The sequence below is a fragment of the Natator depressus genome, chromosome 12 (assembly GCF_965152275.1).
Source record: "Natator depressus isolate rNatDep1 chromosome 12, rNatDep2.hap1, whole genome shotgun sequence".
Lineage (NCBI taxonomy): Eukaryota > Metazoa > Chordata > Testudines > Cheloniidae > Natator > Natator depressus.
Window position 1 is genome coordinate 5982517 of NC_134245.1, and position 16322 is coordinate 5998838.

Genomic DNA, 16322 nt, shown 5'->3' on the forward strand with positions numbered 1-16322 from the left:
GATCCATCTCTCTTTTCCACACTTAACCTCATAAGACTACACCCTCCTTTCAGACAAGATGTCTGCAAAGTGATGCATCTCCCACATTTTGCCTAAAATTGAATTAATATTTGTTTAATTAGATTATTTTTGATATAGTGTAAAAATGTTGATTCTACAGTCACATTGCAGATCATTGGTCATTTGGCAGGCCTGGACATATTCACTCAACCTGGCCTACATCTATCCACTGCCCCAGCTGTTCCCACACTATGCCCTTCCCAGAAACACAGTCACTCAGTGTTTTGGGTTTGTTTTTGGTTTGTTTGGGATTTTTTTGTTGTTGTTTTATATGAATGACCCCCTTGACACTTTATGTTAGAATGGTAGTCCTTCCTTTACTGATAAGTAAATGTGAGTTACTGCTTAGCGGAGAGCACAGAAAGATACATGGGGGAAAGGAGGATAAAAATGTCTGAGAAGGTTAATCTTCATTCCTGTTTTCCTTCCCCTAGATCTGAACACCAATACACACCTAACCAGCGAGCCTGCTCTGTTAGCCACTCGTTTTTCTACATTATCTACCAGCTTCAGTGATTTAACATCAAGGCATCAACCTTTATCAGCTGAAGCGTTGCTTGAGCAGTCACAGCCAGCAACAATGAGAAAAACGTTCCCATCTGCAATGCCTAGGAAAGACAGCGAATCGGCAGCTAACAGGTGCTTGAGCCCTTCTAGAATGGGGTATAAACAAAGTGACAGACTGCATTCATCACTGTCTCCTCAGCATTGTTTTAAAGAGTCAAATAAGGAGGCAAGTGTCTTGCTATTTAGCCTCTTTGCTGTACAGAAATGCATTTGCTATTAATGGAGATTTATATTGGCATCTCATTATAATATGCCTGTTTGTAACAGAAAATGATTGTAAAAGCTATGGTGTGGGCTATGTTTTTGTATGATTATTCTAAATACTACAAAACTGTAGAATGCTACTTATAATGGGTTACGTAAAATAACATACAAAAGGTACTCTAAGAAAACAGTACCCCAACTTGAGTAAGCAATAGATCCTCCTCTGACACTACCTGGCAGCACTGAATTTTGAATCCAGGATCTTGCAGACTTGGGGGTCCAAACCTAGCAGCACTGGGATCACATTAATATGGAATGTCCAGTCTTAGAGATGGAGTTATTGTGCCCACTTTGCACCACACTGGCCACGTAGGTTGGACACAAACCTTGTCTACGTGGTTTGGGGATTATCACCCAAGCACAAGTGTGAACGTGCAGTGGTCTACAGCCATCTGAGAGGCTGTACATCACGTGTCCTCTTCGTTGTAAGTGTAGATGAGAAGGGGACAGGGCTACCAAAAAGGAGGAGTGGTTGTGATGGCATTGCACCATACTAGCTGTCCTAAGCCTGCTGCTGTTCAGCACCTTGTGGCTCTTACAGGCAGGCATTACATATGCAGCCCTCAGGCTGCTGTAATATAATATACACAGTGGTGGGCATGCACAGAGTAGCACCAGATATATACTGGGTACTAAAGGGTTCTTCTGTCTAGCAGAGAAAGGCAGAACAAGAACCAGTGGCTGGAAGCTGAAGCCAGACACACTCAAGTTAGAAATTAGGCACAATTTTTTAGCAGTGAAGGTGGTTAACTGTTGGAACAAACTTCCAAGGGAGATGGTCGACTCTCCATCTCTTGATGTCTCAAATCCAAACTGGAGGCCGTTGTGGAAGATCTGCTTTAGCCAAACCTAAGTTACTGGGCTCAGTATGGGGTAGCTTGGTGCAGTGTAATGGTCTGTGATATACAGGAGGCCAGACCAGATGATCTAGTGGTCTCTCCTGGCCTTAAAACTAGGAATCAGAACAACACAAGCAGGGACTTTATGCCAGCATTGTACACTAGTCCTGATTCCGACTGTATGCATTTTGTGAATTCCTGAGGATCTAGCCTTTAATGCTTTGGCCTGTGTCTACTTTCTTGTGTCCTCTTAGTTCCATGTACCTTAACACTGGGACTAATTTGCCACCGCATTATACTCATATAATTCCATGGAAGCCAATGGAATTATACCAGCGGGTCACATGATGCAGTGGAGAATGTGCCCCATGGTAAATTTTCTCAGATTCTAAGAGAACAGGCTGGGAATTCTTCCATGTCTCAGGGCTCTTGAAAGGAAATATAAAACCATTGTTTACAAAGCATGTAGGTGACACAAATATTGCTTGGGTGATCATTAATGATAATTAGTAATGAGCAGTCTGGGTCACTTGGTAAATGGGGCATAGCCAAACATATGTTGTAATATGGCCAAACACAAGGTCAGACAGGTAGGGACAAAGGTAGGTCACACTTGCAGGTTGGGGGACTGTGTCCTGGAAAACAGTGACTCTGAAAAGGATTTAAGGGTCATGGCTGATGGAAACCAACTGTACATGAGCTCCCAGTGCGATGCTGTAAGAGGGCAAATGCAATTGTTTGACATAGAGAGAGAGAAATGCTGAGTAGGAAGATTATATTAGCTCTGTAGGAGGCCTTAGTGAGACCATTACTGGAAATCTGTGTGAAGTTCTGGCTTCATTTAAGTAAATGGCAAAACTACTATTGGCTTCAGTGGAGCCAGGATTTCACACACTGGGTCCAGTTCTAATGTCCACAGTTTAAAAGGGATGTTGAAAAATTGGAAAGGGCTCAGAAGAAACAAGAGATTGATTCAGATACAGGAAATGAGAGACTTACGGAGCTCAGACTATTTAGTTTATGAAAAAGATTAGGAGGCTACTTGATTATGATCTGTAAATTCCTAAATGAGAAGGCAAATAGTGGAGACCCCTTTGTTAATCAAGTAGAAACCAATGGCTGGAAGTTGAAGTGAGACAAATTCAACTTGAAAATAAGACACTAATTTTGAACAAGTGTAATTAACCGTTGGAACAGCTTCCCAAGGAATGTGTTGGATTGTCCAGCACTTGAAATCTTTCAATCAAGATCAGATGTCTTTCTAAAACATATGCTCTTGAGATGATGAATGAATTACAGTGTGAAATTCTCTATCTTGTGATATACAGGAGGAGAAGCTACATGGTCCCAGTAGTCTCTTCTGGTATCTCTCTTAGTACCCATCTTACCTGTAGTACCTATGTGCAGCATACGACTTCAAAGAGGTTTTATGTCCTTAATATAAAGAGGGGAAAAATTCTCTTTTCTTTACATTTTTAAAGCCCTATGTGATTTATTTAGATTGTATGTATCTTTATGTACATGTGGCCTTTACAAAATGAACCTCATGCAATTGTGCATGTAAATTCAGGCGCCCCTAGCTTACCTGATTTGTGTGAGAATGTATCTTCCTGTGCACCTGGCTAGTTCTGTGCCAGTTGGAAATATACAAGCACAAATACCTGGTTTATGAACGTAAGTTAGGTGCTTGCAAATCTACTGCAAATTTGCAAATCTACTGCATAATTTGCAAATCTACTGCAAATCTACTGGAAAAATAAACAGTTTGTTTTGCCTTTTTCTCCTTAGTCTGTCCCCAGTGATCTGAGCAATGATACGAGTTTCACAGAAAGTCCAAGTCCCAAAAGGACTGAGAAAGCATCACATATTGCAGTTGTCCTACAGCAGCTCCTGGAGCTGGTAGATCGTTACTGGGATGGAGCTGGGTCCCTCCTCCTCAACAAGAATTTTCTTGGTAAGTTATTTCATTTGAATGAATAGTCTTAAGTCTGTTTTTGTCTCTACTGTACCCATCCTCCCAGGCGACCTGAAATTCTTTGGCTTAAACATCAAACTGCTTGCTCCCAATTGGAATTTGTGGATGGGAAGTTATTCTAACTCTTTTGCATTTCACTTGGTGCAATTTCTGGCTCAAAGTGTAACTTTTCCTGCAGTCCCGTCCTGTTACAAAGTGGTAGCTCCCCATTACATTCTGGAGAATTCTCTTAAGATATGATAATTTTTCATACATTGCTGAGCAGTAAGTAGTGTTTTCTGGGACTCTGAGGTGTGGTTTTCCTTACAATTGCTGCATAGTATATGCTGTGCAGGTGTAGTGCATAGTAGAAATGCAAGTCAAGAAAAGCTGCAATAAATCTAGGGCTAGATTCACAAAAGGAGCTAACGACCACTTTAGGCATCCAAATCCAAGAATCGGGCCCCATGGGGATTCACAAAACTGCTACTCAACTGCTCCCAAACACTGTAGGCTCCTAAAAATCACTCAGCACCTATATTTTTGCAGTAAGAGTTCCCTAGGTGCGTATGTTTCTACCTGGGTGCACTCGCACTACAGCCACATGCCAGACATCTGGAAGCCTAAGCCCCAGTATGATGCATGAGCTGGGGGAAGAGAGGGGTTCTTCTACCTAACTCGCTTGCAGAGCCTGATCCGGTAAGCATGCTCAGACCTCACCTACCAGACTAGGGTCTGTGTTGGGGTGCACTCCCCACACTGGTTCTGAGAGGGCTGAATTAGGCCAGACAGGCCCAGTCAGCCAACTAAGCAGCAAAAGACGGTGATATAGGCTGAGTGGAGAGGGCAGGCCTGGGTTCCCCTACCTGCCACGGGGGAAGTGGCATCAAGGAAAGACTGCATGAGACTGCTGGTGAGAAGGGACTTTGATACCCACCCCAGAAGGAGAAACTGCACAGGGACCTGGCCAAAGGGCCGAGTCACGAGGCAGCAGCAGCAGCTGCTGGAGTGAGAGAAAGGTTGGAGACCAAGAGAGATGGCATGCAACTGCAGTAAGGGATCTTGGCCACACAGAGCCAGGCCTGCTGACAGAAATTCCAGGGCCAGGGCTGTCCCTGGGGGGGCGGGGCCTGGGACATTCATTGTATAGGGAACCTGGGTGCTGAACTCAAGCTTTGGGAATCCCAATGATTTTCCAGTCACCTGAAAATAAGGTGTGACAATGCTCAGAGTCACCCTTCTTAAGCTCCTCTGTGAATCTAGTCCTTAGGGACCAACCAGTATGTCAGAGCTAAACTGTCCAATGTTTTAGAATCCATGCCTTTTCTACAGCTGTGATACTGTTAAGTGCCCAGGTGTCTTGATACTTAGAGCTGGTCAGGAGTTTCTCAACTAAGCATTTTTCTATCACAAAATCGCCATTTTGTTAATGTTTGGAGGGGAAAATGTTTCCAATTTGTCAAAATGGGACACTGACATTTTCTAAATGAAAAAGTTCCAGGTTTTGGTTCAAAATGATTTTTGGTTTCAAAATACTATAAACTAAGTACTCTTCAAAATTTAAGTAAAAAAAGATGTTCAAACAAAAATGGTTGAAATCTAAATAAAATAGTTTGAAATTATTGAAACAAACAGGAACCAATTTATTTCTGGGGGAGATTTTCAGTCTGAAAATTTGAGATTGACTTTTCATCCTGATTCAAGGCAGGAAAATTTTTCAAAATCTTGGAAGTTTCCCCATATGGGAAAAACCATTTCCCACCTAATGCTATTGATACTGTCACTAAACATGAAACCAGTGCTCTATTCTTCAGACTCTGCTTTTCCAACCCATTTGTTTTTCTGTAGCTCCAGCTCAAGATTTGCTTTTGTACCTTATGGCCTCTACCCCTCCACAGAAGGATGTTCACCTACCAGGTGGGGATAGCCCATCAGTCTTAGCTGGAAATGCTCCCAGACTTCAAAGGACCCAGCTGAAGTATGCTGAGCCGTTTGACAGAGCAAACATGGCTTTGGTATGTGTTTTCCTTTCCTTCCCATGCCTATGTCATATTGAAACAAGGGGATGAACTTTTCAATAAGGAAAACTTCCTTGTAACATAAAAATCCAAAACTGATAATTACTACAGCTAATTACAAAGAGGTGTAAATGACCCACAAATTGCCTTTTTGTCTGCATTCAAGTGGGATTTGTATTCCTTGAGTCCCACTGTACTGTCATCAGACTAAACCTCCTGGGAAGTATCAGTGCAGTGAAAGTGTCAAATGGGAGCACTTTTTTACTGACAGTGCCTTGTGAGAGCAGGGTCTATCTTGGCTGTGCCTCTGGTGGTTCGAGAGTTTCATGGTATTGCATTTGATTTGCAGTGTAACATGTTAATATGTAATAAAGGGACATTGTTGGGGAAAGATGTATATTAAAAATCATCCGTGATCTAGGTCACTAACACCATTTCAGGGGGCAAATTTTCAGAGGCACACAAAGTAGCTAGGCACTCAGCTCCCCTCTGCCTTTCATGCCTGGAAAATCTTCCTCCAGATTATTAAAAATGAAAGAATTAAAAATAATAATTTATCATGTATGCAGTTTGCCTGGTTTCTGCACTTCACACAGTGTGACCAGTGGAAATAGACTAGTCGCTTTTACCTTTGTAGCTAGATGGTTTCATTTTCTGCTTCTTTTGCAGCAGTGCACGAATAGCCATCACTTTACATAGCAATTTTCATCTTCAGAGCAGTCTACAAACATCAGTCCAGACCTCATCCCTCTGAGCAAGTTTACAACCTGTTACAGAAGGAGAAAGTGGGGCAGAGAGGTTTTGTGGCTGGCCCAAAGCACAGGATCAGTCAGGGGCAGGGCTGGACTTCCTATCCCCAACCCCATGCTCAGTGTTCAGGTTGCAGCCACTGCAGGGGAAATGTTTACATCCAAAGTTAAAACCTGTTTTCAATTAAATCCTTTAAACAACGTATAGAAAAACATTTCTGTTTAAATCCAGTTCCTGACAAACCTTGAACTACCTGCCAGTGTCCCTTAAGTGCCTTTTCTATTTTATTGGTTTTTAAAGTATTTGGAAATGGCAGAGCTTCCCCACACTCTGTTAACGGCTGAGAGCACCATTTTTCTTTCAGAATGCATTTCAGCCAAGTCTTTAAAAGGCGAGGTGCACTGGCTTTGGGGAAGAGCACAGCGGCACTGCACGCATTTGCATTCATCACTGCACAAAGGGCCTGATATACTGACCATCAGAACCAATGGAAAGACTCCTCTTGGCTTTGACAATGAGGAGTCCTTGTGGCACCTTAGGGACTAACAAATTTATTTGGGCATAAGCTTTCGTGGGCTATAACCCACTTCATCAGATGTGTAGAGTGGAAAATACAGTTGACAAGAAGGGGTGAATATCAACAGAGAGGAAATTACTTTTTATAGTGCTAACGAGGCCAATTCAGTCATGGTGGATGTGGGCCATTCCCAACAGTGGACAAGAAGGTGTGAGTATCAGAGGGAAAATTACTTTTTGTAGTGACCCATCCACTCCCAGTCTTTACTGAGGCCTAATTTGATGGTGTCCAGTTTGCTAATTAATTCCAGACTTAAAAGTGGCAATTCTTCAACAAAAAAACTTCAAAAACAGACATCAATGAGAAACTGCAGAACTGGAATTAATTTGCAAACTGGACACCATCAAATTAAGCCTCAATAAAGACTGGGAGTGTCTGGGTCGCTACAAAAAGTAATTTTTCCTCTGTTGATATTCACACCTTCTTGTCAACTGTTGGAAATGGGTCACATCCACCCTAATTGAATTGACCTCGTTAGTACTGACCCCCCACTCGGTAAGACAACTCTCAGCTTTTCATGTGCTGTGTATTATACCTGCCTACTGTATTTTCCACTCCATGCATCTGATGAAGTGGGTTCTAGCCCATGAAAACTTATGCCCAAATAAATTTGTTAGTCTCTAAGGTGCCACAAGGACTCCTCGTTGTTTTTGCTGATACAGACTAATACGGCTACCCTTCTGAAACCTATTGGCTTTGGTGGACATTGGATCAGACTGTAGGAAAACATTTAATTTCTCTTAACGTTTTGATTTTTCAACCTTTTTTGTTCTGTTTTGTCAAATACTGGACTGTGTGAAGCAGCAGCAAGCCAAGGGGCAGGAGGAGAGCCATGTGTCATCTTCCCAATTACAGGCAGTGGACTACACTGCTGCTTCTAATTACTGCTTCAGTGGGACTCACTCACTCACTTACGGTAGGTTCACAAGGCTTGGTTTTGGCTTATTATATGTAATATGATTGTGTCTGAATTACTCTTTTCTCCTTGCTGGTAAGTGCTTTTATTGCAGCTCAGAAGACTTAGAAATAAGTCCAAGTGCTGCTCAACACTAATACCCTGAGAAATGAAGGATCCGTTTTCCGCCAGAAAGGCTGTAGCATCTAATTAGTGGTGTTGTGATGGTTCTCGGGGTGCCCAGGACTCTGAGTCACTGTTACACCCCTGCCTCTAGCCTGAGGGAGTCTTGCTTGTGGTAACTGGGTGTTAGCTCCCTAACAGCACCAGCCTTTCAGACACTCAAGCATTCTCCCCTGGGCTATGCCAGTCCTGGCTTCATCTTGCAGGTTAACAAGAGGTGCACTCCAGTCCCCAAGTCCTCTTGAAACATTCCCCTCTGATAACCAGCCCCTGCCACAGGCTACTCACAGGAGTCCCAGATCTTCTCCTCCCAAGGAGTAGTTTACTAATTTTACCTTAAATCACTGTTCCTATATACCACACAGCACTTATAATAAAACAAGAAAAAGGTGGAACTCCTTGCCAGAGAATGTTGTGAAGGCCAAGACCATAACAGGGTTCAAAAAAGAACTAGATAAATTCATGGAGGACAGGTCCATCAATGGCTTTTAATTAATTTCAGGGTCATTGCTTTCTAGAATACAGTCACCCATTCTGTGGCCTACATTTTTTGTTCCTAGATGTAGCATCTTGAACTTGGCCATATTAAAATTCATTTATCAACACAATTACCCTTAACAATTGGACTTTAAATCTTGTCAAAGTATATCGAGTTCATTTCATAAGATCTATTTTACGTGAACCCATGATGAGGGGTATTCATTTTGTTTCCACCCTTTAACTCTTTAGCGATAGAGTATTGTCAGTTGGCTTGCGTGTTCGTGTGTGCTTTCCGTGTGCTTTCCCAGCTCTGCGCAGAGAGATGGTTCAGCAGATCTTGATAGTACTACCCAGCGTGGTTAAGTGCTGGGGGCTGGAATATTGTTGCCTCGGTGGCACTGTTTAAGCTGCTCAGTGCTTCTGTCCTTGAAGTTCAATGTTATTAGCAGATATGGCAGCCTGCTGAACTAACGCTGCACTGTTACTCAAAGACAGACCACAGGCATGGTTCAGTGACAAAGGCACTCGGCCAGGTTTATTGCCATCAAGACACAGTCCTAGGGCCCTGGCTCAGTGGTTACAGGTATGCTAACACGAGTGCCCTGGGTCAAGGAACAGCTCAGTCCGCAACTGGACGTTCTGCTGCCACCTCAGCTGAACAAAGAATCAGGGCAAAGTACCCCAACATTTATAGGCTAAAAAAACCAAACTAACATAAACAAATGCCATGAAATGTGGAAGTTGGGTGTTACCCTCCCCTTGTTCCTGATATCTTGGACAAAACATCCCTATTCATTATGTTGTCAAACTATCTTATCTTGTACTAGTTTGGGATGTATCTATACTAGCTGGAATATATTTACATAAATATCTAGTGCCTAGTAAGCGAGCAACAGCTTTGCCAAGTTCACGTACCGAACAGTGAACCTGTAAGCAACCTGCTTTCCTACAGGGCCTGACTTTGGTTGTGGAATTTGATAACACCAAAGATTTGGCTGAGGCCAGAGCTTGCAACCAGCAGATGATGCTATTTTAATGTAGGCAATCCCTTAATGGACAAACCATAAAATGGCCCTTGCAGTTGCTCCTGAAATAATGCACCTGGAATCTAGATCAAATTACTCAAAATATGGAAATACAGAACTGACTCCTCCTGTGGGGGGGTGGGGGGGTGTCACAGATTATTTGCCAGTTTGTTTAAAATAGAGTCTAGGAACGGTGGTGAAAATCCCCTTAGAAACGTGACTTAGAATAATAAAATAAAGTAATAATGAGCTGAGGTTCTACATTCAGCGTAATGGCCTTTCTCAGTCCGTAACACAGGGTTTGAACATCACAGCCAGTTGAGTAGAACTGTACTGATTTTGGTGAAAATCGGAAAACCAGAAAGGGGGAAAATGGGGGACACACAGAGTCCATTTCCTCTCTGTTGCAGAGCCACGGCTTCAAGCACCCCTGTAATTACCTAGAGATCAAAGACCTGGTTGATGACTCCAGTTTACACTTTCCAGGATAACAATACCTCATCTCATCTCTGCCCATCTTCCCAATAGACTTTAACATGTTGATATTTTGAATGACTTATCACCCAGACAGAAAGAGGACAAATGGGGAGAGTGGAAGGAAAGAATGGGGATGTGCACACTGAGCCCCTGGCAGGGGGCAGAGTGGGAGACCCTGGGCCTGGGGGGTGGGGGATGGGAGCACACAGAACCCTGGCATGGCTGGAAAGAATGTGGGACCCTGGTATGAGGGAAGGGGAACTGGGGGATACACGGAGACTCTAGCATGGATGGGGAGAACGGGAGACAGTGGCATGGTGGAGAAGGAAACACGCAGGACACACGGAGCTTGTGAGTTGGAGTGGCAAGATGCCAGGAGCCCCTGATTTGTTCCATGAGTTCGGCCTACAGAAGCTACAAAATGTGCAACCCTGTAGTAATAGTAATCATTACTAGTAGTTAATTCTACTCAGAGGTGCTATCATTACTATTAATAATGTTAATTACATATTTTAAAATGCATGTTCAGGCATACAGCTCTGTATTTTGCTGACCCCAACTCACTGTAATTCTTTTAGATGAGTTGCTACATAAGAATGAGCAGCTGAGTGTCCAAGTAGAGTACTTAACTCTGGAATTAAAACAACATAAGAAACTGCAGGAGACTGTGCATCTTCTACAGGAGAGTCAGAGGTATGATGAACGGTCTGATGTAGATGTTTTACACACCTGGAGGCCAGGTCTACACTAGGAAATGAGGTCAGTTTTACTATGTTGCTCAGGGATGTGAAAAATCCACACCCCTGCGCGACTCAGTTAACCTGACCTAACCACTGGTGTAGACAGCACTATGTAAGTGAGAGAAGCCCTCCCGTTGCCATAGCTACCAGCTCTCAGGGAGGTGGAGTACCTATGCTGATGGGAGAAGCCCTCCCGTCGGCATCCATATTGTCCGCTGCAGTGCTTTAAGTATAGACCTGCCTGGAGACTTTTTGCAGAAAAAGAGCCTCTGGCCTAATTTTCAAATGTCCCGGTCACACACACAATTCTCACTGAAGTCAGTGAGAACAAACTATGCCCCACACCTCTGAAAAATCAGGGTACACATCAGTGCATTAGGGGGGGGTAATAGTTCTGACTCATTAAATCAAATTGGATTTTAGGCTCATCTCCTTTTCTAAAAATGGGATTGACCTAGATTATGGTGACTCGCACTTTGTCACTATATTGTCTCCACTGTACATTTGTAGAACCATGATTGACTCATCCATAGTGTGTGATGAGCTACTATAATTTTCATTATAAGCCTGGTTTTAAATCAAAGTGAAATTTCAAGCAGATTGATTTTAGAAGCATGAACTTTTAAACAGAGGAGAATTTTTCACAGAGTTTCAGCCAAATTGAACAAAGCATTTGATGATCTCACTTACAACATTTTCAAAAATGTCTTGGCCTAAAACTCCAAATATGTTTTGATCTCGGTAAGGACTTGGATTAGTTCAGGGGGAAAGTATTTATCTGTTCAAAGCAGTTTCCTCGTGCATCCTAAACCCTGCATGGAGTCCTAAACGCCTCATGACCCCAAGCACACTTTACAAGGTCTGCCCAGTATCACTGGTGTGTTTGCACAGCTCATAAGTTTGTCGGAGACTCTTGACGCTGAGCAGTTCTTCAATATGTTAATAGGCCAAAGCAACACTTTATTTAAATGAATGAATATTGCAGTTTTCTTAAAATACAAACATATTAGCCTGGGGAAAAAAATCAAAATTAAGATTACATTAAAAAAAAAGAGCTAAACCTTAAAAGTAAGGAACTTTACAGTTGATGTCACTCAAGTAATCTTAAGTCTGATCTTGTACAACAGCTCATAGAACAGCCAAAAACCTAGAGACAATCCTGCATTCATATTATGGACATATAAAATAGCATACTTATTCATTGCAACAGTGACTCTGAAAACTTAGAAGCAATCTAATTAGACACTGGCTATGTATACGCTACAACTTAGGCCTTTATATGTTACTTCACTCAGAGGTGTGAATGAGCCACTCCCGAGTGATGTAAATCACACCGACCTAAGTGCTGGTGCGGACAGCGCTGTGTTGGTAGGAGAGCTTCTCCCGATGCCGTAGTTACCGCCACTCGCTGGGGGTGGATTAAGTAAATCGACGGGAGACCTCTCTCCCATCCGCTTCGAGGGTCTGCACTAGCAGCGGTACCCTGGCACAGGTGCAGCTGTAAGCTCTTTAGTGTTGCCATAGCCTAATGTAGCCGATAGAATTACTCTAGCATTTTCATCAACTTGCACCAATCTCAATTGGTACCACAGACTACTCCTTCCTTCTTTGAAACCATAGTCAGTCACTGGAAGAAGACAGGCTTTTCCTTATTGAACCCGAAAATGACCATAACAGAGGTTGTGTTGTGCTAGGAAACTCTGACATGTAGCTACTATGTGTAATGATCAGAACAACAACAACAGACAGAGGTAGCCTGCATGCATCAGCGTGTGGGGACCGATCATACTTGCACATCGGATGCATATGTACATCACCAAAGGCACCCATTACTGAGAGTTTCTCGATGGCATGGGAACTTTGCTCAAATATGGAAGTAGTGGATTTAATATATTCACAGGTGTGAACAGACCCCTTTTGTGAATCTAGTCCCATATGTTCTAATGGGTGGTTAATCAATTGTCCATCAGGTCAGTAGGTTTCTTATCATCATCTACAATATAACTCTTTCTATTGATGTGCTTGTAGCTGTCCATAACGTATTACTTAGGCCGGTAACAGGTTTATAATGTCAATCATTTTAGCCCCTTATAAACTATTTATAAATGGAACCTTAAAGTGTGACTGCTATTATAATTGGTTTGAAATACAGAAGCATGAACTACACACTTCATTTTAACTTTTCGTTTGCTATGAATTTGAAGAAATGGAAATTAGTATCTCATTTTGGGGAATACATTCCACATCTTAGCAGAGTTCATTCCGATGAATGTATGCTTATGCATCATTTTAACCACCTCTTCGCCATCTTGCCCAGGTCTTTAGTGTCCACAAACAACTTTCTGCTGCAACAGCTGAATAAAGAGCACAATCCTAATTCCGTAAAAACAACGCTTTCTTCTGAGAAATTCACCCTTCGTGAGAGATCGCCTCCCTTAGAAAGAACTCCTCCTGTATCAGCACATGCCTATAGTCAGTATTGTAATGCAGAGCAGTTAAGCAATTCTCCTCTGTAAAGTAAACAAGGAGTCACTTCACATACTTAATGTTATATGGATTATGTTCTTTTCCATTTAAGTACAATATGAGATGTCGAACTATATTTAAATGTGTCCACTTTTACTGAAATTAATTCATTATGTCATTCTAATCTTACTTTGCATTAGCATCTTAAGCACCACTTGGTGTTAGCATTCTTATGTTTTTCTGTCTTTATTGATTTACCAAAAAAATACAGAAGGCTCCTTATAATAAAATGGTAGTCTACAGTCTTGCCATCCCAAGGAGGTATGATATTCGCAGATGCTACAGAGCTTAGAGATTCACACTTCAGAAAGTATTGGTGATTCAGTAGTGCATTCAATTTCCTCTGAAACGGTGCTGAATCAGTGTCCTGTGCTAGGTGGCTGTGTGGTTGAAGATCCGATATTTGATATAAATTGTAAAATCAAGGTAATGTCCCATGGCATTTTTTGCAAGAATTTGGAGTTCTAAAACCAGTGTCCTGGTGAAATGTTATTTGGGATGATAATCTGCAGATAATTATTTCCTCTGCAATTTCAGTTTAATACAGAATAATTTCTCTCCCCCATCCTAAACTATTGTGTAGTGTTGCTGTTTGCTGCTAACAGCTGTCGTGTTCTACCCTAGAGATGGTTGCATTTCAGCTATGAGATGGTGATTCCAGTATATGTTCACTGAGAAAGATGTAAAGCGTTAAGGTTGCCCAGTGGTATCTTGTGCTCTTCCACAACATCCGGTTCAATAAAACTCAAACTGTTGAAAACCAGGAAATAAAGAATTAAGGTAATTCAGCTTTTAACGCCTGAAAGGTGGACACCAATGCAACCTTAACTCTATCCCCCTGGAGCTGGGACTAGCCTATAGGAGTTATCTGCATGCATTCTAGCTGCATTCACTGGGTTAAGTGTAGCTGTATTGAATGCTGGAGGGATTGGGTGGGGCAGATTAGCAGAACTGTGAATATGATATGAGGTGATGCGTGGGGGGGTGGAATCTGAGCACTTCCGTGTGCTGAAAAGCAACGGGTGTGTGTGTACCTTGAGGGATGCAGTTTGCCTCATATCAGCACTCAATTGTGTAGTTGTGCCTGTAGCGATACTGAGGGGTCTTCCTCCCCTGGGGACTGTGGGCAGTGAGGTGTGATGTGAGTACTGTGTGGGTGTTATGGTGGAGACATAAAAGTGTTGTGTTAGAGGAACCCCGTATGCAAATATGAAAGGACTGTAAACTGCACTAGTTATGGGGATGTTTTATGGAGCAGGCTCAGTGTCTGCGTGTAGGGCAGGTGCAGGTAGTGCACTGAACAGGAACCTCAGCTACATGCAAGTTTTGCCTTTGATTCTGCCCTACAGTGGGCGTGTGCCCTATTGACTGCGCGCTCCGCACTGTCTGCAAAGGTAGCATACGTGTAGAATCATAGAATCATAGAATCTCAGGCTTGGAAGGGACCTCAGGAGGTCATCTAGTCCCACCCCAGGAACCGGCCAATGGGAGCTGGAGGGGGCGGTGCCTGCAGGCGAGAGCCGCGTGGAGCCGCTTGCATACCTCCCCCTAGGAGCCGGACCTGCTGCTGGCCACTTCTGGGACGCAGCACAGTCCACAGTGCCAGGACAGGCAGGAAGCCTACCTTAGCACCCCCCCTGCGCCGCTGACCGGGAGCCGCCCGAGGTAAACCCGTGCCCCAATCCCCTGCCCCATCCCTGAGTCTCCACAAACCCGAAGCCCCTCCTGCACCCCAAACCCCTCATCCCCAGCTCCACCCCAGAGCCTGCACCCCCAGCCCAGAGCCCTCACTCCCCCCGCACCCTAACCTCCTGCCCCATCTCTGAGCCTCCACAAACCCGGAGCCCCTCCTGCACCCCAAACCCCTCATCCCCAGCTACACCCCAGAGCCTGCACCCCCAGCCCAGAGCCCTGACCCTCTCCCGCACCCCAACCCCCTGCCCCAGCCCAGAGCCCCCTCCCACACCCTGAACCCCTCATTCCTCCCCCCCACAGCCCTCACCCCCACACCCCAACCCTCTGCCCCAGCCCTGAGCCCCTCCCCCACCCCAAGACCTTCATCCTCAGCTCCGTTGGGTCGCGGGCATCAACAATTTTCTTCAACTGGGTTGCCAGAAAAAAAAGTTTGAAAACCACCGCACTAGCCTGTTAGCTCCACTGAGGACCTGCTCTTTACCTTAATAGAACTGCTCTGAGATAAACTTATTGTTTTATTATAAATGTATTAATAACGAGCAGAGAGTTAAGTGATACTAAGCAGAGATCATAGAGACCGAAAAGAGTTACAAATATAACAAAATAAAGCCCACTTTCCAGTGTCTAAAATGTAACAGATTATAATCCTGGCCTCATGCAATTCCACACCTGCAGTCAGCGGCTCAGAGCTGTTGGACCCAGGCTATGGGCTACCCAAGGACACTCAGAGTGTCTGGCTGTGAGAAGCCCAGGTTGGGAGCTACAGCAGTCAAGCATTGTGAGGCACCCCAAGCTGCAGGGCAAGTGGTGACACAGTCCCTCAGTGACCTGGCTAGTAACAGCTGCCTGCCCCCTCTGTTTTTTACTCGGAGAGAGCTCCCTGCCCCCATTGTTAGTGAGTGAGATGACAGTTATCGTGACTATAGCTAATATGCTTTGATCAGGGCAAGCACAGTTCTGCTGCGCTTTAGTCATCCAACAGGGGAAACAACATTTCACTACCCCTGCATCCAAGAATTTTAACCCAAAACAGCCAAAATGTGTCACCTTGGCAAGATGTGTGCATCCATGCAGATAAGGTCAGTTCGTGAGGTCTTTTCCTCCAGTTCATCAGTAGATGGAGAGCTCATTCGGACTACTGTCTTACCTAGGTCTTAGCATCATTGCTCAGAGGGCAGAGTTAAGGTGATGCTGGCAGGTACCGTAACTCTCTATTCCCTGGGTTTCAGAGGTTAAATGTTGCTGAACTCAGTGTTCTGGAAAGGTAGGCGA

General features: G+C 43.7%; 1 protein-coding gene across 6 annotated transcripts in view; it reads left to right on the forward strand.

The window, feature by feature from the left end:
* Nucleotides 1–16322, forward strand: part of LRRC36 (leucine rich repeat containing 36) — a 77486-nt gene that overhangs the window by 25283 nt on the left and 35881 nt on the right. Inside the window, exons 9-14 of one of the 6 annotated variants that reach the window (XM_074968426.1) lie at nt 495–793; nt 3519–3684; nt 5533–5699; nt 7831–7945; nt 10668–10782; nt 13147–15181. In XM_074968426.1, the coding sequence (XP_074824527.1) occupies nt 495–793; nt 3519–3684; nt 5533–5699; nt 7831–7945; nt 10668–10782; nt 13147–13345 (1061 nt within the window). In that variant the 3' untranslated portion in view covers nt 13346–15181. Of the gene's footprint in view, nt 1–494; nt 794–3518; nt 3685–5532; nt 5700–7830; nt 7946–10667; nt 10783–13146; nt 15182–16322 lie in introns of those variants that run through there. The other 5 variants (XM_074968427.1, XM_074968430.1, XM_074968431.1 and 2 more) reach the window with 5 other exon arrangements.